At 51.3% G+C, this 26,539-nt stretch overlaps 1 protein-coding gene across 1 annotated transcript in view; it reads right to left on the bottom strand.

Annotated features, from left to right (window-relative positions):
* Positions 1–5,400: 5,400 nt before the first annotated feature.
* Positions 5,401–26,539, bottom strand: part of KCNH1 (potassium voltage-gated channel subfamily H member 1) — a 140,459-nt gene continuing 119,320 nt past the window's right edge. Inside the window, exon 11 of the mRNA XM_078602668.1 lies at positions 5,401–6,644. Within this exon, the coding sequence (XP_078458794.1) occupies positions 5,634–6,644 (1,011 nt within the window). The 3' untranslated portion in view covers positions 5,401–5,633. The remainder of the gene's footprint in view (positions 6,645–26,539) is intronic.

The following is a 26,539-nucleotide window of genomic DNA, read 5'->3' as shown; positions in this document are numbered from 1 at the left end:
TGTGTGGCGGCCGTCACACTGATGATGTCTTATCGGCGCAAAAAAATAACATGGAAGAAAAATCACGCATACGCACGGATTCCGCAACGCATCCTTCAACGCGCGTTTGTCCCCGTATTGACGTCACGGGGAAGCTCGTGCAATGTCATCCCCTTGGCCGAAAAGATTTGCAAATTATCGCTGGGGTTTTTGTTTTTAAACCTCTAAGTTTTGGGCAACTCTTCGATCAACGCGTCCTGTTTTCTCGAGTATAAAAATCCCGAACGGTAACATAAATGTAGGGTGAAGTCTTCTTCGCATTGGATTAGCGATGTTTACCGAGATTTATCGTGACCCCCTCCACCCCCCGTTGAAGACACGCAGAGCAGAACGGACCAGACCTAATGCGTCAGCGCGTTCAAACTTAGTTGGAGAGCATTAACAACAACACTAAAAAAAACACAGGAGGTTACAAATAAAAAATCGCGTTATTACCGCACGCAAAAACCCGCCGGCAGTCAGCAATGCCCTTGTCCGCCTGCTCGCCTCTATCCTTGCTGGCCGCCCCCTCGAACCCATCCCCGTGTTGAATCATAATCTTTATTCAGACCGGAGTAATCCGATAAGCTGCGAAGCTCTTCTTTAACCGATGCCCAGTCGTAGAACACCCCGACTTACAGCCGTCCCAGGATGCTACCACGGCCATGGAATGATGTGTGTGGTCGTGGCAGCACACTGGGCTTGCGATACGAAGGTCACCGGTTTCAATTCCGTTGCCCCGGCGTGTACGTTGAAGCATTGAGGGCGAGTTTCTTAAATGACCCCACGCCTCTGTCCACCCCGGGGTATGAATGAATGTCCCGCTGTTCGTCGATCGGTAGCTCGCGTTTCACGGGGTAAAGTGTGGGGTTCTCCCAGCCCTTCCAAGACGTCTAGCCAGCGTGGAAGAGTAGGCCAAAGAATATAGACCGAGAGAATGGCTCTCTAGAGCCCTCTCTCTCTCTCGTTGGAAACCTTTCTGTCACCGATGGCAAGGACAAGCAATTGCAGGTTCTGCGCCTTTCCATCTCATCCGTGCTGCCGCCCGATCCCAACCCACGTCCCTCCAAATCCACTCCACTTCTCCCACGTTCGCTCGCCATTGGTCACAGTTACGCTTCGGGCTGTTCGGGAGGTTTTGTGTGTTTGAGATTGTGAAACAAACTGAAAAAAATCCCCCCCCCCCCGCCAAACTTTGTAGATTTTGAACGCAGTGTACTTTTCATTTTCCAACAATCATCTTTTATGCAAGTAGCCTACTTTTTCTTGTGTGTGTTGAACACAATGCGTGTGGCATATTGCCGACAATAAATAAACATACCGTGCATTAAAACAATTTGGAAATTAATAAACCCGACTCTCTCGACAGTGACGCGAGGCTTCGGGCTTTTCAAAAACAGCTGTCGGCGGAGAACCACACGCGCGAGAATCAACAAACAGCGGGGTAGCGACGGTGTCCAATGTCAAAAGGTCAAGCCGTCGAAATGCGCGGAGAGCAGAGAGGAAGGTGGAGGGCGTCGAGACGTCTTCGTGATTTAAACAGAGAGCTTCTCCTATTCACCACCCGTGGATGTGCCCACTAAGCCAGGCTGCGGACGTTCTAAAAGTTGCAGTCGCTTCGGTTGGCGACGTGATACGAGACCCGGCCGTCGTTCTACGTCGCTGCGATGTAAACGGGCTCATCGGGCAGCACCGGCAGGTCAGCATCGAACGATTAAAGTCCTCCAACCCCTCCCACCCCCCACAGCGAGAGTCCCAGTCGTGAGGGGTGATCTGGCCGATCGACGCCGACAGAGGCGCCACTGCACACCGGTCAACGAACGTGGAGCAGTCGTCATCATCATCATCATCTCGTGAACTAAACTATAAACTATTTTATTTGACCAGGTAAGGCCCAACTGAGCTATGTAGCTCTTTTTCAGACGCGACCTGGCCACAAATCACAGCTCAACCAAGTGGCTTATCACGCGGACATTTTTACCAGCCAACTACTCTAAACGCACGCTGATTCTAAATGTGGATGAAAAAAGCCAGAGGATCCCCGAGTAAAATCCTCGCGACAATGGGGAGAGAGAGAGATACACGCAAACTCCAAATATACAGCAGGCGTCAGGGTCGGGATCGAACATACGACCTCCTGTCTACCAGGCGAGGTAGTTAACATCTCCTAGCCACCGTGATGATGATGAGAGAGAGAGACACGCAAACTCCAAATGTACAACAGTCGTCATGGCCGAGATCGAACCTACGACCTCCTGTATACCAGGCGAGGTAGTAAACATCTCATAGCCACCGTGGCAACGACGTTACCACAAACGCATCCGAATCGGGCGGGGGGGGAAGTGGGGGTGGGGAGAGGTGGGGGTGGGGAGAGGTGGGGTGGGGAGAGGTGGGGTGGGCTCCGTGCCAGCTGTGCCCGCAGTGGGAGAGCGAGCGATCAGTGTCCCGCTCCTCTGCTCACCCGGAGGGCTCTTCAATTCGTGGCATCTCCTCGCACGGCGCTGCCTCTTTGCCCTCGATTGTACTCCCAAATTGTCGTGTCACGTGACAAAAGATGTGTCCCCTTTGGGAACGCCGGCAGAGCAGTGCTACGACCTTGTGTTGCGTCCGCTGGAAGCAGATAATGCTGAACTACTTTTGAGATCCCTTCAATTGATATATTAATTCTTGGCGCACTGTGCTTCCCTGCATACCTTGCTCCAGAAAGATGCATGAAGATATTCAGTAATGACATGCTGTTTAAGGATATGCCTGCATGTATATAAATATATACAGCCCCAAAATGAGTCCCCAGTGCTGTATGTCAACATGGAATCGAGTTTGATTCCCAATCTCAGCCAACATTCGTGGCGAATATTTGAACTAGTCCTGAACCTCCCCTAGGTGGACTCAGCCTTAAATTAGAACCTGGTGCAGTGTGCAAATGTCAGCGCTGGGGGAGACAAAGTCGCGTTGGCCATGCCACCAACCCCCCCCCCCCCCCCCCTTTGTGTGTGCAGTGTCGTGCCGGCCTTCGCAGGTTCTCGCTAACAGCACTTGGCCACCACGCAGCCTGTAAAAAAAAGCAATAACGGGGGGGGGGGGTGGGGGGGTGGGATCTTCGTCTTGATAGAATCGTAGCGCTTTTGAGCATTCCCCCTAGAGAATGCAAAAAAACCCTTCGCAGCGAACGCGTAACCGTTGTAATGAACACGTGACCATTGTGACGAACGCGTGACCCTCGTGATGAACACGTGACCGTTGTGACGAACGCGTGACCGTTGACACGTGACCATTGTGACGAACGCACACAGCTGGACTGATGTATGCGTGCACACGGATCGTCCGGTGTACCGTGCACATTTATTCGGAAACAACGATGCGTGTATATGCGTCACGTGGTTTATTATCCCCCCCCACCCCACCGCTTCCCCTCCTCTGTATATTTATAGCAAGGCCAGTTAATTTATTTTTCTCCAATATTTAAAAAGGTGCCGTCATTTCTGCAACATTCATATAAATGTCAATGTGATACACAATATAAAAAAAATATATAATTCCGGGGAGTGGATATTCGCCACACTCGGAGGGATATGTTTTAATCGGCGCGTCGGAAAGCTCGGATGTTTGTTAAATTGCAGACACCAGTGGGACAAAGTCATTAGGGCAGTTATGCACTAACACAATGCTGCCTTGCTTGAAAGTAGCTCTTTGTAGCTCCTGAGTTTTTTGGGATTTTCACTTCACGGCTAGCAGTGCGGTCGTCACAAACGTCCAGTTTCTTTTTTTTTTCCTGTGACAGCTCAACGGAATCAAAGAGAGAGAGAGAGAGAGCGAGAGAGTAAAAAAAAAATGCCCGAGACTTTAAATTTCAAGCTTGACGGTACACAAATGAGAGATGGCAACAAGCGCGAGATTTTTTTCTTCTTCTTCTTCTGATTTAAAACTCAAGCCCACTGCCTGTGAGATAAAAACAGGTGACACCACGAAGAGGAATTTAAATAGTAATAATAACAAGTGCTGCTCTCACCGTGGAAGACTGGGCTGAGTTGACTGTCTGTTCTCGATTAGTTTAGCCAGACCTGGCAGTTTTCGTGCCCACACCCCCCCCCCCCCCTTCGATGATGGGATTTCACAGAACGTTCCCCACTATAAGCCCAGTTGCCAACATGTAGCCAATGAGGTTACATGTCATAATTGAAGATGCCAGCATTGATGGCGTTAATGCTGGTCTAAGTTCTAAAGCCAGAAAGTTTTTTATTTTATTTTACTAGGTAAGGCCCACTGAGCTACATTGCTCTTTTTCAGCAGTGACCTGGTCACAAATGAGAGCTAAAACGAAGTGGCTCATCACGTGCACATTTACAGCAGCCAAATACTCTAAACGCGTGATGTTGATTCTAAATTTGGATGGAAAAACCGGAAGACCCGGAGAAAAATCCACGCGACCACGGTGAGATATACAGCAGGCGTCAGGGTTGAGATCGAACCCACGCAGTGTTTATTAACCATAAACACTGCGCACACTGTGTGCTTCACAGTGGACCTTAAAGATCCCGTGGACGCTGTTCGAAAAAAAGAGTAGGCCGTGTGTGTTGTCGACGTCACCTTCAGAATTTGCCATTATTTGAAAATTGTACTTTGCAAATTACTTCATTGGCTAATACCACATCGTGACTGGCAGTCGATACTCACCTGTGCACCACGGCTCCTCCGTGGTATTCTCGCGCCGTGAGAATAGCGCGAATACCGAAATGTGCCAAAAATGTACCATCATCATTGTAACCCTTCGTGGCTCCGAAATCACACGGACAGTCAAAGGGCAGTTTTGGCGTCACTCGCGTCTGACCACCAAGAGAGCGGAGCCAAGCGGGGATTCACGCGGCCGAGAATGCCCTCTGATGGAAGCGGCAGCTGCTGCGCAATGGATGCATATAGAAGGACATTTGTTTACATTCATTGGGGGCATAGACACATTCAAACAAGTTTTTGCAAAGAAACATGGTAAATGCAAATCGCCACCGTCGTAGAACAGGGCCAAACAAAAATGAAGGAGTAATGTGCGAGACTATGTGCTTTTTTTGTTTGTTTTATAGCTTATTGCTGTGTGCAACACATCTGCTAATGAGCCATGCAAGTGTTGTAAGTTAATCTTTCAAGGCATTATTTATTGCAAAAGAAGCTACTCGCTGGATTCCAGGTCAGCATAACCTCATTTCCCACGATCTCCAGTTGAATGACTTCCGTGACACAGTGAATGCACCGCCTTGCGAGCCGGCGTCGACTGTGATTGTCCACATTCGTTTACATATTTAAATACACGCACAGGTCACCCCGACCATCTCGACAGGTCAATAACCCCCCCCCCTACCAACACCCCCCCCCCCTCTTGACCCGACACAATTCAGTACCTGTGACAATATAAACGCAATTTATGAATATACTTTGCTTAATTGCTTTTTTTTTCTCATCTGCAATTAAAAATAAAATATAGTGTGCTCAACATCGCCGTACATGTCTAGTTGCTGAACGATCACAACTGTACAATGTAAGTAAAAAAACTAATAATTATAATTTGGCACGGGTATTCAACTTAAAAGACACGTGGTCCGTAACGGGGGGGAGGGGCAGGTTCATTATACGGCCGAGTGGCCTGTCGTGGGCGACTCCGGCCGGAAAGTTTTGTCGGTCATCGGCGGCCGCCCCCCGCGCGCCGGCGACGCGGCCCGGGTGCACGCCCCTCCGCCGAGCAATCTCAGTATCTCGGCCAGCTGAGTCTCCATGACCGACATCCGGTCGCCGAGCGAACGCACGTCCTCGCTGATGTCGTGGCGCACCTCCAGCATGCTGGCCTGCAGCGTCTGCTCGGGGATCGGGTAGAAGGCGTGCCGCGAGTCGGCCGCGCCGGCGATGGTCGGGCTGCGCCCGACGCCGGCGCGGTCCAGCCGCTGGTCGCTCCACGTGATGCCGCTGTCGCACGAGTCCATCTTCTTGAGCTGCGACTTGTCGGGCGTGAGCGCTCCGCACGGAGTCTGCGCGCAGGCGTCGGGCGATTGCCCCTTGTTGGGCGACCGAACCCGCACCGCCTCCGCGAGCATCTCGATGGATTCGGCGGGAGACGTCCGGTTCCAGGCGCCGATGCCGCCGCCCGCGCCGCCGCCGCCGCCGCAGGGGATCTGCTCCGTGCTGGACAGCGCCCCCTTTAACCGGCCCCATCCCCTACCCCCGACCTTTCCCGTCGTTTCGACGAGCGGTCGGCTCACCGCGACAGCCGCCACCGCCACCGGCGCGGGGGACCTGAGTTCCTCCGCCCCGGAGCGGAGCAGCGAGAGCGTGCTCGGCTTCGCCGGCGTGACCGGCGGCAGCTGGTTTCCCGGAAGCGGAGTGGGCGACGTCTCGGTGATGGTCACGACGCTGGACCTCAGCGCGCCGTTGAGGAAGGGCGATCGCGACGGCTCGGCGAGCCGCTCGACGTCGGCACGGAGCTGCTGCTTCTCGGCCGTCAGCTTCGCCTCCTTCTGCTGCTTGAACCTCTGGAAGAGTTTCCGCACCGGGTGGTCGGCCGGGAGGTCGAAGCGTGCGTCGTTCTTGCACTTCTGCCGCTCCTCTTCCTCCCGCTTGACGTCGGCGATTTTCCTGAAGATCATCTGCGAAGGGGGGGGGGGGGGGCGCGGTGAGTTTTTGCCCAAAGCGGGATCGGTCGCGACGACGGATAGAAAACGGCTGCGTACGTTTTGGCCTTATCACTCGACGGCGCCCTACAGATCGATGGTTCCCAGTGGAATTTGTTTCAACACTGCAGGCCAAGAGCAGTCTCTGCTTAAATGAGTCCCGTCATTACGGTGGAGCCTGATAAGAGATAAGCTGGCTGACATCCTTTATGTAATGGGCAACGGCTATCAGCAAACGCAAACAATTTAACCTGCCACGGCTAACATCTGTGGTCAGTCATCTCCAAACCACCTTCATCAAGCTACATGGTGAAGTATGGTCAAACAACTCCTCCGCATCACCAAAGGCCATGGGGCAAAGCCCCTCAGCCGGCAGTGGATTGATGAAGGGCTGCAGGTCATGACTAGAATTTTAATTTTTGCTGATGGCAAAGTCCCAAAAGCCACGCACATTTTTCCCAAGATTGTGAGACGGCAAACTTCTCTTTTTTATTTCCCCCCCTTTAAGGAGAAAAACCGATAAGCATTTAGAGGGGGTAGGTGGATGGGGTAAATTATAAGTGCCTTAAAAAAATAATCCACACTGCTAAAATCTAAAGAGACCCCTCTGCCTTTGTAACGCTTGCTGGACATCGCTGGGAAGGATGGTGGTGGGGGGGGGGGTCCAAGCGAACAGAACAGGCTTTAAAAAACACACAAAGTGTGGGCCGGTAGCCGATTAGAAAGCCTCAGTGAGGAGACACAGATAACGCAAAAACACTCTTTACAGGATTAGTCGGCCTTATCTGAAAGGTGGCAAGATTCCACGCATAACTTTCGGGTTTCCTTATTTATTTATATCCTGTGTGGATATGATGGGGGGGTTTTTTAGTGTCCCGGTTTCAATGCAGAACACCGGCGGCGGAGCACGAGCGTGGCGTTGTTTTTTTCTCCGCGTCGCGCTGCGCCATTAGAATGTTAATTTCGCATAATAATGAAGCGATTATCAAATGCCGCTTGTACTTGAAATTCTTTATTGCACGCTCATTTAACGACATATCGCGGGGTAAAAAAAAAAAGCGGCACCCTAATTTACAGTAATTGAACGTCAAAACATTGCTGTAATGGGAATAAGGGCCATCAATAATGATAACGGTTTAATTTCCCCGTGTCCCTCTGGTTCGCAGTCGCACCGAGGGACGAGTGACGGGGCCTTCCCGCTTGGCCCGCTGCTCGCCGATGGCCGGCAGGCGCGGAGGGGAAAGCGCGGCGCCACCTGCCCGGAATGCTCGAGCATTCTCGTCAGGCTAATCCGCGCGGGCCAAATGAGTCCAATTCTGGCGAAAGGAATTAAACGGCGAGCGCACCGCTTGGATTCAGCCCGGACACGCAAGGCTGGTCAGAGTCACTCCCAAGATTTGATCGATTGCTCTGTCTCTGTCACTCACCCCGGCCGCCGGCTGCGAGCGCGAGCCGCGGCGCCTACCTGACTCCGAGGTTGGCAGCAGCGGCAAACGAGATAATTTAGCTCTCCAATCGTGTTTGCGGGACGTTTTACCGCGTGGCGCTGCGTTTGTCGTTCGGTGCGCGGACGCCTGACGTTTCGCGCCACGCGCCGGGGAACTTCCACGGGAACCGAGTGCCCGGCACGTCGAGGGGAGCTGTCGGGCGTCGCGACGAACGACAAATGCGCCGGAAGGACGCTACGCAGTGGCGGAATCCTGCGCCAAAGGGAGATCTTTGGCCATCTGTGGGGCGTCACGGTGGCGAGATGTTAACCACTTCGCCTGGTATGCAGGAGGTCGTGGTGTTTGATTCCAACCCACACGCCTGCTGTATATTTGGAGTTTGCATGTCTCTCGCTCTCTCTCCCCGTGGTCGCGTGGATTCTTCTCCGGGTCCTCCGGTTTTTTCCCTCCACATTTAGAATCAACATCGCCGTGGGCCGTCAGCCGTGCGCGCAAAGGGGCACTTCCCATGACGTGGCTCGTCGAGAGCTACTGGAGCCCCCCCAGTGGTGGCTCCAGCCCAGTGGGGTCCCTAAGCAGAAATTGTTTTAGGGCAACACCCCTCCACCATTACCCTCTCCCTTTCAATTTACAAATGGCGAGTGAGACGACAGTAAGCGTGTAGGCGATAGAGATATGATGATTGTACGTAAGAGATGCGGTGAAACTAGCGAGTAGATGGAAGGGTCAAAGGTACTGTGAATGTACCAATATAGTGAGATGGGAGAGTTGTGGACAAAAGACAGAGAGAGAAGTGGACACTGACAGTGCAGGTGTGCATTGAGATACGAGGGATGTAAGATGGAAATCTAGCGATGCGGACGTTGAGATATCAAGAGTAGATGTACTTGGCAGATATTCGGTGCAAGTTTATGGGGGGGAGGGGGGTGGTTTTCTCCAAAATGTCGGGGGCCCGTGAGCTACTTGGGGCCCGAAGGCTTTGCTTAGTCCACTTCGGCCCAGCGCCGCCACTGTTGGAGCCAATGTCCTCTGTAATATTTGAACTTCACTTCACTGAGCGGAGAAACAAATTGCCACGAACGCTACCAAGCCACCCGATTTGATTCGAATTTAAACATGGCAAGCAACGCATTAAATGTATTACAGTCTGCAAAGTAGCGGAGTTTCAATCGATCGTAGCGATGCTTAGATAAATTAGGAAGTGTTAGAAATATTACTTTGCAAATAGCGTTGTAAATAGAGTGTGTCCATAAAGGTATTATCGATTACCAATGAATTACAATTTGGCACCTCTCGCAAAACCGAATTCCCTCAACAGTTCGCTCTAGTGGAGGGCACTTCCACCAGCAATGGTGTGAGCAAGCAATTGCAGGGCTGCGCCTTGACCTCCTTGTATAATCGGACAACAGTTTTACGGGTAAAACAGCGCTTGTGAAATAATGGAGGCTCAGAAATAACAACTGCGCGTGTGTCGGTCATCCACAAGTGGATCAACAATCAGCTGCGAATTGTTATTTTAATCACGAAAGAGCAGGATGACGTTGGTGGCACGTCACCAACGGAGTTGCACGTGGCCTCTAGAATCAGAATCACAATCTGTATTTGTACTGGAGGAATCCGATGAGCTATAAAGCTCTTTTTCACAGTTGTCCAGTAGGGGCGGGTGAGAAAGTTACGACAACAAACAATACAGAAAACACGATAGAAGTGAAAAGTATATGAAAGGTAAACAAATCACTTACAAATATACAAGTAACATTTTTTATCTTACCAGGTAAAGCCCACTGAGCTTTTAGCTGATTTTCAGAAAGGACCTAGCCAGAAATAATAGCTGAACAAAGCGGCATATCGAGTGGGAAATTTAGAGCAGCAAAATAATCTAGATGCATGTTTTCAAATGTGGAGGGAAAAACCCGGAGGATACGGAGAAAAAATCCACGCGTCCACGGGGAGAATGAGAGAGAGAGAGACGCAAACTCCAAATATACAGCAGCAGGCGTCAGGGTCTGCATCGAACCCCCGACCTCCTGCATACCAAGCGAGGAAGATCACATCACACCACCGTGGCGCCCCTTAAATAAATAAACAACGCGTAATAAAGTGTACATGATTTCGATTTAAAGCTTTCGTGACTGCAGGGATTCATCTTCTTGGTTCTTTCGGTAAAGTCACGTAGAAGGGAAAGAATACAATAATGAAAATAAAACATAATAAAATGTCGTTAGAATTATTTTTATATTTTATTATTTTATTATTTCCCTACTACGTGACTTTACCGAAAGAACCATGAAGAAAAAGTGTACACGATTTCGAACCGCGTGAACGAACGCGTCACTTCTCGTCGAGCCGTTGCAGCCCTTCGCTGACGCGTTCCGGGAGTGGGGGTGGTGGTGGTGGGTGGTGGTGTGTGGTGGGTAGTGGTGGGTGGTGGTGGTGGTGGGTGGTGGTGGGTGGTGGTGGTGGTGGTGGGTGGTGGTGGTGTGTGGTGGGTAGTGGTGGGTGGTGGTGGTGGTGGGTGGTGGTGGGTGGTGGTGGTGGGTGGTGGTGGTGGGTGGTGGTGGTGGGTGGTGGTGGTGGTGGTGGTGGTGGTGGAAACCAGACGAGATGCCCTTCGACTCCGCGGCCGCCGCTTATCACAGGGAGCAGAGGAGGCAGGCCCCTTCAACGCTGGGACGGACGCCGTGGCGCGGCGCAATGAAACTCCGCTCCGCCCTCGCAATGATGTGAAATGCCCCGGTGGAGCTTGCTCGCTCACTCACTCGCTCGCTCGCTCTCTCTCTCGTGCGGCTTATCACGGATGGGGAACAGCTCGAGATTTGGGCTTCGTTTCGTTGGAACGACGCCGAAAGTTTCGATTGTCGTCACGTCTTTCGCTTAGCCCGGAGATTAAACGTGAATACAACGAGACGTGCGATACGACGTTGCCTCTTCTTCCGAGGGCGACCTGGGTCTTCAAATCCGAGTGTACGGTCCAACATCTGGCCCTTGGGGGGACCCACACCGGAACCTAAATGTGGCCAATCTCATCATATATCGGATGCTAAGCAGGGGCGAGACTGGTTAGTACTCAGGTGAGTGACCACCAGGTATTGTAGGCATGGGACTGCGAGGTGGCCAGAAAATTGCTATGCATGCGTGCTGAGTTTTTCCCCTGGGGCTCTCCGATTTCCTCCCACATTAATCAAAACACTCATTCGTTGAATTCGCCAAGCATCCCATTGGGGAGGGGGCAATGGTATCGGGAGTTTGCGTGACTGAGTTCTTCTAGCAATTGGTTGAGTCGATTTTTTTTCGTAACTTGTCATGAAATCGAGTGAATTGGCCTCAGACCGGACAGACAGACAGAAATGGTGCGTCCTGGCCACAGTAATAAGTAGCCCAAAGGCTCTCTGAGCAGGCTTTCGACACATACACCTGGGGTATAAACAATAACTGGCGTGCGTCATGCAATATACATAGGAGTCCCTTTGTTTGATGGGTGTCATTCATTGTCTCGCGTCTGTGACAGGGTGACCTAACGACGTACACACACACACGCCGCCAGCAGCCAAGTTGTGGAGCAGCTCAGATGGTGGCAACACTGGGGTCTGACAAAAGACACGCAAGCCCAAATTTCAGCCGATCACTTCCGCGGTTTTCCAACACACGCTGTTAGAGGGCTGTAACACAGCACAAAGCGTGGCTCTGGTTGTCCCCCTCCACCCCCCACTCGGAGCTCCTGGTTAATGCGAAGCCGCAGAATAATACAACAGTCCGCGTTTTATCCATTTATTAGCCAAGAGTAAATGCAGTGTCAGTGACCCCGCGTTTTGGAAAATGCCAAACCCCATTCGTCGCACCGTGGCTCATTTCTTATCGAATTTTCATTCGCAGCAACGGCAACAAAAAAACAACACTGGCAGTTATGGACAGGTGGATTTATAGACAATTTTTGTCCGTGCCGTTGTCGGGCGATTTGTCTCTGGCTTCAGCCGCGTGCGTTTGCATTCAAGGCTTCGTGCCGTTAAAGTTACACTTTTCTCACCAACAAAAGAGCCGAGGGTTAACCCATTCAATTTTCTGCACCGAATGACGGTCGTTATTAATGTTGGTACTGCAAAAGCTTTTTCCCTCTTTAAATGGAACACGTACATATATCACGTTGATGAAAATCCAACCAAAGAGACTCCGAGTCACTTGTGTGCAATGCCATTATTTATTTATGAACGTTACCCTTTTAACTATAACTCTGCGTCAGAGGTTACCACTCATACTGGTCGTTTCAGTAAATTGCAGAATCTGGTAATGTACCGCCCCACACCAATGTCGTCTTGCCTTGGCCAATATTTACCGATCGACGATTTATGCGAACTAACTCGACCAGCGAGGCAGCATTCCCACCCACCCAACTCTGGACTCTACCGAGCTAACGCGCGGGACACAACCTTCCCCGCCGCACACACACACGCACACACACACGCACGCACGCACACACGCACACACGCACGCACACACGCACGCGCACACACGCACGCACACACGCGCACGCACGCACACACGCACTCACGCACACACGGGACACAACCTTCCCCGCCGCACACACACACGCACACACGCGCACACACACGCACGCGCACACACGCACGCACACACGCACACACGCGCACGCACGCACACACGCACTCACGCACACACGGGACACAACCTTCCCCGCCGCACGCACACACGCACGCACACACGCACACACGCACGCACGCACGCACACACACACGCACGCACGCACACACGCACGCACACACGCACGCACACGCACACATACACGCACGCACACACACGCACACGCACACACGCACGCACGCACACACGCACGCACGCACACACGCACACACATGAACACACACACACGCACGCACGCACACACGCACACACATGAACACACACACACGCACACGCACGCACGCGGGGGTCCAAATACAACCGTTTACTGCCAATCCCTGCGCCCCGAACCAGGCGACCCGAGTTCGATTCATGGCCACGTCTAAAGTCGTCATCTGCACGGCTCCTAACCCCCGCTCGCACCTTATCCGCCTACTCGCGCCGACCAGTGTGGTGAGGTTTGGTCAAACAACTGAACGACAAAGTGTGCGGGGAGGCCTTCATCCTGCGGTGGATTTCAATGACTATGTTCGTGTTATTCTTTGCCGCCAGACAGTATAAAGGCACGGCGTGCACCGCAGTCTTTTTGCTGCCCTTGATCCCTTCTCCCAGTTGGCCGTGTCGATGTCACATTTGGAGAGTATATTTCTTTTTTTCCAGCCAGCCCCTTTTGAACCTCGTGTGCCGGCTGCCGCACGTGACCGTCCCTTTTCTCGGAGTTGCGAGAGCTCTCTCTGTCCGCAAAGCAACGCCGTCGCGGGCTGGTCCGGAGTCTTCCAACGTGGCACAAATGACCGACCAGGCCACGCGTCATCCCACACCAGGCAAAGCCCTCGCTGCACGTGATGGGGGGGGGGGGAGGTGGGTGCACGAGACCGGGAGGGGGCTGCGGCAAGTGTTTGTTTCTGTTTCGTTCACGGCCAACACTCGCGTCCGAACGAGCTGTGCTACCGCGCGATGCATCTGCTGCTGCTGCTGCTGATGCCGCCACTGTGACTACCGTTGCAACGTCTGTCTCGTGCGGTTCATGAAACTGCGCCTGTCAAATGGAAGCTGCAACACCGCCGTGGACTGAGCCGCTGTGTGCGCTGCTGCTGCTGCTGCTAAAAGAAACATCGACAAACGCAAGACGATGCCGAAAATCCCGCCGCAGACTTCGCGCCGGCACTCCTCGGCAAGATATTTTTATCTTTCCACCGGGATCCAAATCCAATCCTTGGATCAATTTTAAAAAAATCGCACTTACCACCCAAAAGGTCATTTGACTCACGTCTTCCTTCCTCTACCATTTTTATCTCACTCGTATATTTCCCGCACCTCTCATTGGCACGGTTGGCTACGGACACGCATACACTCTGTTCCCCTCCATGCACCCTCCCTATATTCCAGCAACCAAGGCCTTTTGTTGAAGCACCCAGTTCAAATTTTCTCAGTGGAATGTAACTCATTTTCCTCTGCTTCACCCAGAAACCCGTGCTGTCGACTCCCTGCCACTGTTAAAATCCAGGCTCGAGACCATCCTCTCCTCCTCTGCCCTTGACCGGCTTGTCTCAATCTCTGTAATACATAATACATATATCTCCTTTCCCCAGGTTCCCTTCATCCCACTGTTTCTCCACAGCATCTTGAGGTACCGTGGGGCATGTAGAAGTGAGCGTTTCTGCTGTGCCACTGCAGCGCGCCACTTAAACCCTTTCTCCATTCTGAGACACCTGCAAGGTGCAGAGTGGGTGTCCCGTTCACCGCAGAGAACTGTAGCGACACGACCCGCACTCTACGATAGCTGCCGTCAAACTGTGCCACACGCCCTCCCGCACGGACTTATGGGAGCCTCGGTACCAACAAAGTTATTTTATTTTAGTTCTTCTCGTTCCGTTCCGATGACTTACATATACGGACATGTACATCATTTGAACGAAATCGGAAGAAAAAAGGATGACGTACATGTACGTACAAGTACGTCATTGGAATGGTAAAGTGTTAATTACGTGCGAAGCAGTGCTGCTGATTCGGAGAACTATCCTAAAAGAATCGAGCAAAAGTTTAACAGCACGAAGTAAGGTGTAAGTGTTGGTGGTTGTGCTGGACAGCTCTCAGATGATGTCTTTTGGTTTGCGCCTCCGCACGATGTCCGACGTTTCGCTCCACGTGCTAGAAGCTTCTTGAGAAACCGGATTCTGAATTCAATTGAGTTCATCTGAGATCAACAGCAGATAATGTTGCAAATCAGGGTGTGTGTGATTGGATCAAAAGATCCCGCAAGATGTTGAATGTCCACGTCGGGTTTTTTTGACTGTCCTACCGATCCGACCCCACCAATCCGGCCCCTTTGCTATAACTCTAAGTGACAAGCCAAAGAATACACCACAAATTGCCTGCGTTTTTGGTAGATTTCCCATTTGAATTCACGGCCTTTAATGAATTCCTTGCTGTCCTGAGCAAACGCCCATGTTGCACAAATTCCCAGCATTAATTTTCACCGCAGCAGAGGTTTGCGTTTGCTTTGAATTAAAAATGGAAATTAGGAAATTACTTCAAAATTAGAATATGGGCGTTAGTCAACGTGTGTTCGCAACTGATGATTTTTTTTAAATGATCATTCGCACAACTTCCAGACTGAGTCATGCATATCACGGTCTGCATTTTAAACGTCTTAAAAAAAAACTGCCCACTGCCTAGTCCCAGTTGTTGCTCAAGCGGTTTCGACAATCCATGGCATTGATTGTATCATCTCTCAACGTGACTTTCGAAACTGCCGCGGCTCACCGCCTTTGGCCCCAGACGTCTTGTCAGCGGACCGCCGGTGTCCGATTTTGTCGACGTTCCGTTTCGCCTGTTTCGCAAAACGGCCACGACGGTATTGCCAAAACGTACAACCTTGGAACCGGGCCCGAAATAGCACGATCCTGCATAGCCGGGATTGCCAACCCATTCTTCAATAACTACCGAACCCTCGTGGGAAAAAGAAAAAAAAAGTGACCAAACGTGCCCCGAACGTACCCCACCAGCGCCAACGGAAAAAATACCAACATCGACCACCATCCAGCTGCCCGGTGTTGAGAGTCACCTCCGGCCGGAGTCATCCTGTCTCGTTCCCCACGGCCCACGACGACCGCCGCTGCTGCTGCTGCTGCCGCTGCACGGCGCAGGCCCTGATGCCCCACGTGCTCACGCCCTGACGCCCCACGTGCTTACGCAGCCTCCTGCAGGACATGCTCCTTGCCCTCATTACCTGCTACCGCCGCTGCCGCTGCCGTGGGAATCACCCTCCCAGGCGTCTCTCGGATCGCGTAATTGGAATGCTGTTGCTGTTGCTGCTGCTCTGCCACTCGGGAGACAAAGGCGGCCGGGCGTGGCGCACGCCACCCACCCCTTGTGTGCTGCGGGGGCATTCATAGGGTCCTTCTCGCTCACAGCACTTGCCCCACCAGTCTGTTGAGGCTATGCGGGCACCTTTGCCTTTGTGCTGCTCTCCGAAATCGGGGAGCGTGCTCGCGTCTAAGTCAATATATTAGAGACCCGAATAATGCCGCAGCTGAATAAACAGGGTGACCTATTTATAGACACCACGCCCGACTCCTAATGAGCCTCTTCGGTTCTTCTCAACATTGCGAAATTGATGTCGCCGTATCGAGACAGAGGAGCGAGTGAAAATTTTTAATAATCCGCGTCCCCTTAACTTGATTCGCTCCTGATCTGCCCCCCCCTCCCATACCCCCAACAGTGTGATCTCTGTGACGTTCCAAAGGCTTTGAAATAAAATGCTGCTCCTTATTGTAAACGTCTCATTGTTTCAGTGGGGTGTCTGCAAACTGATCGCCCTGTTCCTCGTTGCCATCATTAGCGGAACACGGTCCCTGTTGTGGTGAAATCCGCGATGAGATCACGTTGTGAGCAATTGCCCTTCGTCAGAGGCGCACTGACCCTTGTTTTATTGTTCTAAAATAGGGTCATTGGCTGAGATGTCATGTTCCATACATTTCGGTTACAAGGCAGCATTTGCGATAAACGAGAGAGGAACAAAGATATTTGCAGCGTGTTGCCTTATACAAGCGTAATTGTCAACGCAGAGACATTTTTTTTATTTTCTGTAATACAACCGGAATATCACCGTATTTTTATGGGGTGGAGTGGTGGTGCAGCGGTTAGCGGATTGCATCGTGAACCCGGCGACTTGTGTTCTTTTGCTGGCCACTGCTCACACCAAGACCCTCATGAATAATATTATTCGGACTGAGCGTGGCTTTCGTGGGTTAATAGGTAACCCACATTTTGTATATATCTCAGCTGAAGCCTCCCATAAATCACGTGACTTCTCTGTTGCCAACCCACTCTGAATCCCTCCCCTGTCCCCGCCCCCTGTGAAAACAGACACCGCTGCGTGTCGCGTTGAGGTCTTTATGCGGCCACTTCCTCTCTACCCTCGTCTCGCCTGACCCTTTGGTCCTGTTTCTCCATTCCCCCCCCCCCCACCCCTTATTTCCCATTCTGTTATTTTCTCCCTTCTCTTTCCCGTTCCTTGTTTCTCTCCCCGTGCATTAAATCCGCGACTCCCCTTCCCGCGGCGTCGGCGACGTGGGTACAACAGTTGCTCGTTGCTCCTAACCGCTGTCATTATGCGATCATTAACCGTCTTTCTCACATCACGTTCACCGAACTGTGAATAACGTAATGAGCCGTGTTTGTGGCTTGCGGCCTCAGGGGGGGTGGGGGGGGGGCATTAAGAGGGCTTCCCACCGTCCACCCGCCCGCCCGCCCCGCAAGCCTCCCCGACGCTTTGTCTACGGATGCTGACGGTGCAACCGCAACGCGTCGTGCGTGACCCCCCCCCCCCCCCAACGTTCTCGCGTGCTCTTCACGCCCGGTGTTTATCTGGGGGCAAAAGGATTCATGTCATTGCGCTTGACCCACCGCATCGCCCCCCCCCCTTCCCCCACCGTGCGCCACCACCTCCAACCGCCGTGCCAGGATTATTTGTGCAACCCGCGAACTTTTCGCCGACGCGCTCCAACGTCGTGGCGGCGGGGCGCGATTGCCCGTCGGATGTACGCGCCCTGGCGCTCCGTCAAGACAAGCGCGGCCCCGTTTCAGCCGTTCCGCTGCTGGATGGAATGGAAGGTGGCAAGCGGCCTTCGCGCGGCCCACTCTGTCAATGCCATCATCGCCACCCCGGTGACCCAACATCGATCAACAATCTTCCGGAGCGACAATCTCAACTGCTGGATGGATGAGGTTTCCCCGGGCTGTAAAGGCAGGTGATGGGGGTAGGGCAGGGGGAGTTTGACCATACTTCACCGCCACGTGAAGAGGGGATAGAATCCGTTACGAATGTTGAAATATAATTGCTCGATTTTCGAATCGAATCGCGAAACAGAAATGACAACAATTCACTGAATCGCAAGAGGGATGATTAATTACAGGCCTTGTGCATATGTACATGTGCATCCCATTGTAATAAGAGCCTATGTTAGATTCACGTGGTGATCGGCTTTGCCGGTCCCGCTTTACAGCCAATGGGGGGAGAGCCTGGGAGCATGGCCTCGGCGTGATCACGGGATGTCAGCTAGGTGATTGGTTTCGCTGGTCTTGGCCTCAGCCAATGGGAAGACAAGTCAGGGGCGTGGTCCCGGGAGTTGATGGAGAATCTGGAACATTCGGCGCAGGCTATTGAGGATTGGCTGGAGTGTACCACGTGACCCAGGCATTAAATAAGGGGAGAGAGGAGAGACACGGGGTCAGGCACGGAACGAAGAGAGAGAGGGGCCACGCGCGAGTGGGGCTCCGGGTGCCACGTGGTGGTGTGTCTCTGGTGGCTGTCTGCCCGCTTCCCGTTGCCTGCCAGCAACGGGGAGTGTTTGTGAACTGCAAAAAGTGAAATAAAAGGACCGATTCTACAAGCCGTCTCCAGCGTGTTATTACACCATTATTGTCGATCCATTACTGTATGAAATTATATTATTTGGTGATGCTGCCTTAGTAGTGGTGCACAAGCACAATCATAGGCCATTGCCAAAAACGTCGCCTATTATATATATATTTGAGGCGACAGTCTTATTAACGAATGTGCTGAGCATTAGTTTGTTTTTGTTCACTGCTGGATACGGGCCTTTCCATGCCACGGAGGCAGCTATGATTGTTGTTCGACCATACATCACCACGCTGCTCAGTGTGGATTCGTGAAGAGATTGCTCAGGACCGGGTTCAGATGCCACTCGCCAACTCATGTTCTGGCCTGGCCAGGAATCGACCACAGCCTGCCAGTTTCAAAAGTGCAATTTGCTGTGCTAGCAACTGGGTGTTTTTATTTGATCATACCTCACCACGCTGTTCAGTTCTGATTGGTGAAGGCGGGGGAAGGGAATGCAGAATACTAATGAGTTTGCTGCACTGCCCACGACTGCCCACTTCTGCCCTGCCCTGCCCACGGCTGCCCACTTCTGCCCTGCATGGTGCAGTGTACCTGCATTGTACACAAAAGGGGGAGCGGGCCCGTTTCAAGCGGACTGGCTTCCTGCCTACTCAGAATCAGAATCTTGATTTACACCTGGAGAAATCCGATGAGCTATGAAGCTCGTTTTCACCGATGTCCGGTAGGGACGGGCCAGAAGGTCACAACAACCTATTAACGGGTTTGCGAGCGCATTAGTGCACCTCAAGATGAAAAACGGCGCCTGTGGCATTGGCGTTCATCAGCATCATGCAAATCGACCATGCCCAGGAGAACAATTTATGTTTCCCCATCTTTTTTGTTGCTTTTATTTAAATTTGCATACCTTTTTTGAGTCAGCAGAGCATAGATCAGTGCTTAATGGACGGAGAGAGTCCGAGCAACGTAGCAAGGGCAGGAAGGGAGTACGGCACCTCCGCCAAGGTTGTGACTGTTTTTTTGAGGTTGTATTCAAAAGAAATGTGCACATTTTTTTTTCCATATTATTTTATTTATTTCACGAAAATACTGCTTTAAAAAGTATTTTGGCCGTTTCCATTAATTAAGTGTAACAAAACAAACGAGATAGAGTAGCTGGAGAAAACTAATGAATATGAGGTTATAATCCACTCAAAGCCCTGCACATATTGATTCAAGAATCCTCTCCTGTAATGTCCTCTGGCCACCTCATAACCTATCATTAATTAATTATAAATTTACTGAAAAAATATCATTTGCAGGCCTTACTTATTCAATCCTGTGCCGGATGAAAGATTCAGCACACCATGTCGGCCATGGGGGTTGTTTGACCATACTTCATCGTATCGGTCAATGCTGGTTGGTAAAAAAAAAGGTGAATGGGGAGAGGGATTGTTAGGGCCAATGCAGATATCACTTTCCACCTACTCAAGTCGTGGTCTGAAATCGAACTCAGGTCGCTGGGTTCATAGAGCAGTGCGCTCCCCAGTTACATCAATCATCATCAGCCTTCTTGGTCAATTCACTGCTGGATGAATTCCACCCCAAGCCGCTGCACATTACCCGATTCAAGCAATTTCTTTTTTAGGACGAGCGTCATTCTTTGGCTGCCACCCATACTTTATATATTTACGATAGGTTGTATAACATCATTACCTATTGTAGGTCACGAGTCTATAAACAAATATATTTATATATATACGCTGGGATGGCTGCATTCCCAAACGCCCGTGTTTAGGTTATTTTAGGCCGACGGGCACGGCTCAGCCGTTCGCGAGTAAACGACAGTAAAAGATTAAGACCGTCGTTTGCGGACAAAATTAAAACTCCCACTCAATCGACCGCGTTCCACCCGCGAGGGGCCTCGTGTTGGCAATGGTGGTGGGAGGGGGGGGCAGGGGGGCTCGCGAGGCCCCCTTTAACGAGCGAGACCCCCATCGGCTTAATCGCCCTCCGCGCGTCTCGCACGAACGTTCCCGCGCCGAGAGACACAAATAAGACATCCAACATCGGCGCGCCCAACGCTGAAGCAGCTGGCGACCGACGCCACGGGTCGGCAACCATTCGAAGGAAAAAAGTATAAGAGCCCTTTTGTTGTGGTGTCTTTGATCACAATAGTTCGTAGAGCCGCATCACACCCAAGAGGTGCACGCACACAAACACAGCAGCAGGTATACAGCAGACGGCAAACACATTCTGACTTCAATAAACACAGATGGTGATGCGATAAACCGCGGTCTAGTTTTTGTTTGTTTACATTTTGTTGTCACCAAGACATTCCAAGGTTACCCATTTCCCTGCCATGTTTTATCAATTATGCTTACGTTAAATTATTTTGAAGATTTACGGGTTTTTTAACCGGCTACCGGCAGGAGAAGAGCCAAAGAGCCGCTAGAAGGAAGCCAAACCAAAAACATTTTTAAGAAACTATTTTTGTTTATTTTACTAGGTAGGGCCTATTGACCTGCCCACAAATGATTGCTCAACGAAGTGGCTTATCACGTGGAAATTTATAGCAGCCAAATACTCTTGAACGCGTGATGTTGATTTAATATGTGGAGCGAAAACGCGGAGGACCCGGAGAAAAACCCACGCGACCACGGGGAGAGAGAAAGACACGCAAACTCAAGTTTAACACGTCGGCTTTCGCGACCAATATTGTGCGTAAATCGTACGTACGCGATCTAACCCAAACACCTCTCGTATGGATGCAAACTCCAAATATACAGGCGTCAGGGTAAGGGTTGGGATCGAACCGACGACCTCCTGTATACCGGGCGAGGTAGTTAACATCTCAGCACCGTGGCGTCAGAGAGTTTGCTGACCCCTGACCTGTGACTTTGCCTCACCGCCACAGTCGGCCAAAGGCACACGGGCCGACCCCCGACGCCTTAGTTGGCAGAAGCAACGCTCACGTGCGGAATTACGGTAAACCGAAATCTCCGAACGCAATCGCAACAACGCACAAATCATTTCTGTCGACCTTTTACCAGTGGCTGACACGCATAATTGCATTTGCATGATAATGCGCTCTCCGTCCGCGAAGGTAGGGGCTGGATTATGTTTCGCCCTCTTTATTGTTTCACGTCTGTCAAGGCTAAATTAAGCTTCGCATCGAAAGAGCACGCGTCGATGCTCGTACGTACACATCGTCCGCCTGTTGTCTGCGACACGTAAAGCGAAGGTGAATGCACTGCTCATGGCGAGCGACGAATATTCGGCGTTTGCTGTGCGCCTTCCAAATGTGTGTTGTGCTCGTGGGTTGTTGTCCCTACTTTCTCTTGCGACGTATCTCGTATATGTCTCAAGTCAAAGTCGGTTAAACGTACGATCCGTCACGAAAAAATAGATTAAGATACCTGGAAGCGACACCACAAGCCGAAGTCAACATTTATCACCAGCTGTCTCTCCGTGCCGCTCCTGCGGGCACGTTAATGTACGGGTCCCCCCCGCCCCCCATCTGTGCGACGATCCCAATGCATTTGTGATCGCGGAATAAATAAAAAAAAGAACGCTTCATGGCTTAACTCAGAATTAGAAATCGTTGAACTTTGTATGAAAAAATCAAAATAAAAAATAGCTGTGGTGGGTGGCGGCGGGGTGGGGGGAGGGAGTCTCCGCTCCTGGTGACGTCGCTTGCGAGCCACGACACGAGGGACCCGTCTCAATTCCGGGGATAAAAACGCACGGCGGAGTTTAAGTCGAAGCCGCGAACGCAAAAGCGGCGCTCACCGGGGACGCGGATCGGTGTTGGTCTGCAAGGTCGTCCCGGGGATCTAAGCCACGACCAGCACCGCCGCCGCCAGGCGAGCGAGGCAGGCTCTGTCCCGGGAGGAAGCAGTGTTTGTGTAACCGAGTACGTGTGACTGCGTACACGCGTGGCGTCCGTGTGTGACTATCTTTGTGTGTGTGGTGTGTGTCTGTTTCAAGCAAGGCTGTCCATCGTGGGGGGTTCCGGGTCTGGGGCAAATCCCACTATTTTCTCCCCCCACCTCCACTTTCGTATGACACCGTGACATGGAAGCGCCCCCCCCCGCCAATGCGCGGGGCCCGGGGCGGTCGCCCCGATTCGCCATACCCTAGAAACGGCTCTGGCTGTATGTACGGGGGAGCGGTAGTGCAATGGTTAGCACACCGTGCGACGAACCCTGGCGAACCGAGTTCGATTCCCACCAGTGACGCTTATCTGAACCGGTCCTGGACCTCCCCTACGTGGACTCAGCCTTAAATGAGTAACCCGGTAGGGTGCGTGAAACATCAGCACTGGGGAGACAAAGGCGGTCGGGCGTGGTGCTGTGGCCAACAACCACCCCGTCGCGTGCCACAGTTCCGGCCTTCACCAGCGCTACTCGCTAACAGCACTTGCCCCAACGGCCTGTTTAAATTCTAGATATGAAGCTTTCGTGACTGCAAGGATTCATATTCTTAGGTTTTTTCGGTAAAGTCACGTAGGTGAAAATTTTAAATTAATAAAAGTAAAATAAAAATAAAATAAAAATCACGAGGTTTCGGAGGCAACACAAGCTTCCGTCTTCAGGTAGAACCGTCACAGCACGATAGCTGTATCAAGTGAGAGAAATTCCAAGAAAACAGTCCTTGTATATATACTGGTTGAGGGTGGGAGGAGCCAAGGTAGGCCCTGGATATTATTATTGTGAGGTTCGGTGCGGCTGAAGCACGCTGTTAGGAATGAGCCTTTGTTGTGTAAACTAGGTGCGGATGATGTAAAGGTGCGTGTAAATGGGACTGAGCCTTTGTTATGTAGAGGTAGAGGCGACACGGTGGCGGGGGTTGTCGGAGGGACTTTTGTCTTTGTGATGAAGATGTGCCCGCTATGCCGGACGCAACTGCAGCAGCAGCAGCCGCTGCCGCCGCGAGATTGAGTCTCGTCTGCCGCTGTGCGGGGAGAGTAAATTACTCGTCCCTGCGTCCTCCTCCTCCTCCTCCGCCTCCTCCTCCACCGCCCGAGGATGTCGTGCAGGCGTCGCTCGAGGCGGCACGGCAGCGGAGTCGATCGATTCAATTAAATTAGGGACAGGCCGAGGCCATTTGAAAGGGACCTCCGTTTCGATTGGTTTTGGTTAATTAAAAAACGAGAAGAAGAGGGAAAAAGGTTTGGGGGAGGTCAGAGAGAGACGAAGCTGTGTTCCCGCTCCACTCGCACGTGCGTTTGTGCGCGCGTGATTCTCCCGGATCTAAACATTGAAAACACGTTTTTTTTATTTTACCAGGTAAGGCCCCACTGAGCTATGTAGAGATATGTTTTATAAGCGACCTGGCTATTACAAACGATAGCTCAAGTAAGTGGGCTGATCACGTGGACATTCATAGCGGCCAATTACTCTCGATGCACGTTTCTAAAATGACGATGGGCAATTCCGGCAAAGATGCCGAAATCACTGAACGACTGATGTAATTTCATTTCATGTTTTCCGTGTTTATTTTTACTTTGGTTTCAAGATACATTCCGCGATTCGACGTGGAGTTTTATCGCGTGTCTTAAAAATCACCAGTGGGCGTTTTTTTTTAATTGACAGAACGCTTCACGAATTTGCGTGTCATTGACAGAGAGAGAAAGAGGTTGTCGGTCATTGACAGGGTAGAAAAGGTATTGAGCCTTGATTTGAGATACAGGGGCAGGGAGTAGACATCGGATGTGGGTGTTGTTGTCGGGGAGAGAGTTGCACGCAATAAGGGCAGATTTACAAGAACAAAAATTGCCAATTCACACTGTCAAGAAAGGTTGACTGGGGGGAGGGGTCGTGAAATGAACGGATGTAAAAGGCCACATGAGATTGTCTGCAGCCCTTAATACCAATACACCATCTCCGCTAGCCCCCCCCCGCACAAACAAAAATGTTTTCCAGGGGGCCGCAGATTGAGCGCTGTAATGCAGCCAGCGTCTTCTGGCCTGAAACATACTCCCAGCTCTTGGGTCGATCATCACAAGGGATTTATCTGTTATCCCACTAATCAATTCTTCAGGCAGTAAGCCAATATCAAATGACTCTCGAGTCTGGAGGCTATGAAGACAATACATTTTTTTTTTGCATCAGATGCACTCAATTCACCTTTGCGAAACCTCTACAGCAAATTGACATATATATATGCAAAGTACGATTGTACACACGTTGTAAACGAACAGATTCTCATTTACCCGCGCACTTGTTATCCAATTGATGTTTCGGGTCCAATAAAAAAAAACGACTGCCGTTTAGTGAATCGGAAAAGCCCCAATGGCAACAAGTCTCACAAAGCAGCCGTAACTGTTTGCATCTGGTTCATGCTGACTTGATGATGCCTTTGCGAGGGCTGTCTATTTGGTGTTTTGAACATATTAACACCAACTCTTAGTTTTTTCGGTAAAGTCTGCATCAAGCAAATCTGGCTGTGACAGTCCCACCTGATGACGGAGACTTGTGTTGCCTCCGAAACGTCGTGATTTTTATTATTTTATTTTTAATTCATTTTAATTTCATTTTTTACCTACGTGACTTTACCGAAAAAACCTAAGAATATGAATCCTTGCAGTCACGAAATCTTCAAATCTGGAATATTAACACCTCCTGTATCGTTGCCGGAAAGGGTGAACGCTTTATTTTTCGCCATCATTTTGATTCCCTGGCAACTGACGCAACTGTGACGTTAAAGTCTTTTGGTCAAAATGCCGTCTTGTGTCGCATTAAACATTGATGGAAGCAGACCGGGCCCGGTTGCGAACAGCTTTCACTCACACGCTGTCGTTACACTGCTCGTGATTAATTCACCGGAAAGGGAATGTCTACAAAAAGAAAGCTGTCTCTGGTGTGGACCAATCAGTTTCAAGGACAATGCATACATTATCAGAGTATTGTTTTTGTTTGCATTTGACTGCAAGTATTGTGGTTAATGTGAACATGATTCCTTGCAAAAGGTGTCAGTTTTGTTGCCAGAAAAAAGGGGAAAAACCCTATTAGTCTACAATCTGTTAAGCCAATCCCAGCGATGTTAATAAATGTTAAGTCGAGGTGTAAATCACCCGGAGAATCCATGAGGATACGACGCCCATCCCATTGGACGTCGATGCAGTCAGCGCAATTGCCGAGCGCCAGCTGCTTAATTACAAGCGCCGGTTTTCCGCCGCCGTTGCCGTTACACAGCACCTCCGATGTTGTCCTCCAAGTTGTTACCGCGCGTTAGTTCGCTGCGACGGTCCCGACGTTTCATTCGGTCGCCTGACGAAGTTCCCGGCACGCGAGGGGCACATCGCAGTGAGGCGGGCGCTTCGTTTGTGCGCGAAATAAAAGCCTCAATCGGTGGCGGTGCGGGCGGGCGGGCGGTCGTGTTTCGCGGAGGCAACAGTCAGTTTTAGATTTGAAGCTTTCGTGACCGCAAGGATTCATATTCTTGGGTTTTCTCTGTAAATTTACGTAGGTAAAACAATTAAAATTAATAAAAGTAAAATAAAAAATTAAATAAAAATCACGACGTTTCGGAGGCAACACAAGCCTCCGTCTTCAGGTGGAACCGTCACAGCACGATAGCTGTATCAAGTGAAGCTATCGTGCTGTGATTGCAACAGTCAGTGGCAGACTCCACGAACAAGTGCTGGCACGCCGAGCACTTTGTCGCCCTCTGGCAGCGTGACCGGCGGACTAACTGCGGCTTCCGCGACAAAGAGTCCTTGGGCCATCTAACGATCACCGCCGAGATGATCATCTTCTCTCAACCTTCTCCCCGTGACCCCGTGACGGCTCACGAGCACGCGCCGCTGCTCCACGCCGAGGCGACAGTGGGGAGGGGGGGGGTATCCGAGCTCCGTGTTCTCCTACCGCCAGAGACGTCGTGAACTGCTACCCGAAACATTCCCACGGTCCGCTTCGCGTGCGCTGCATCGGGCTGCG

The sequence above is a fragment of the Lampetra planeri genome, chromosome 18, assembly GCF_965212315.1.
Source record: "Lampetra planeri chromosome 18, kcLamPlan1.2.h2, whole genome shotgun sequence".
Classification (NCBI taxonomy): domain Eukaryota; kingdom Metazoa; phylum Chordata; class Hyperoartia; order Petromyzontiformes; family Petromyzontidae; genus Lampetra; species Lampetra planeri.
Note: the sequence above shows the minus strand (reverse complement) of the source record. Positions and strands in the feature narration are given on the sequence as shown.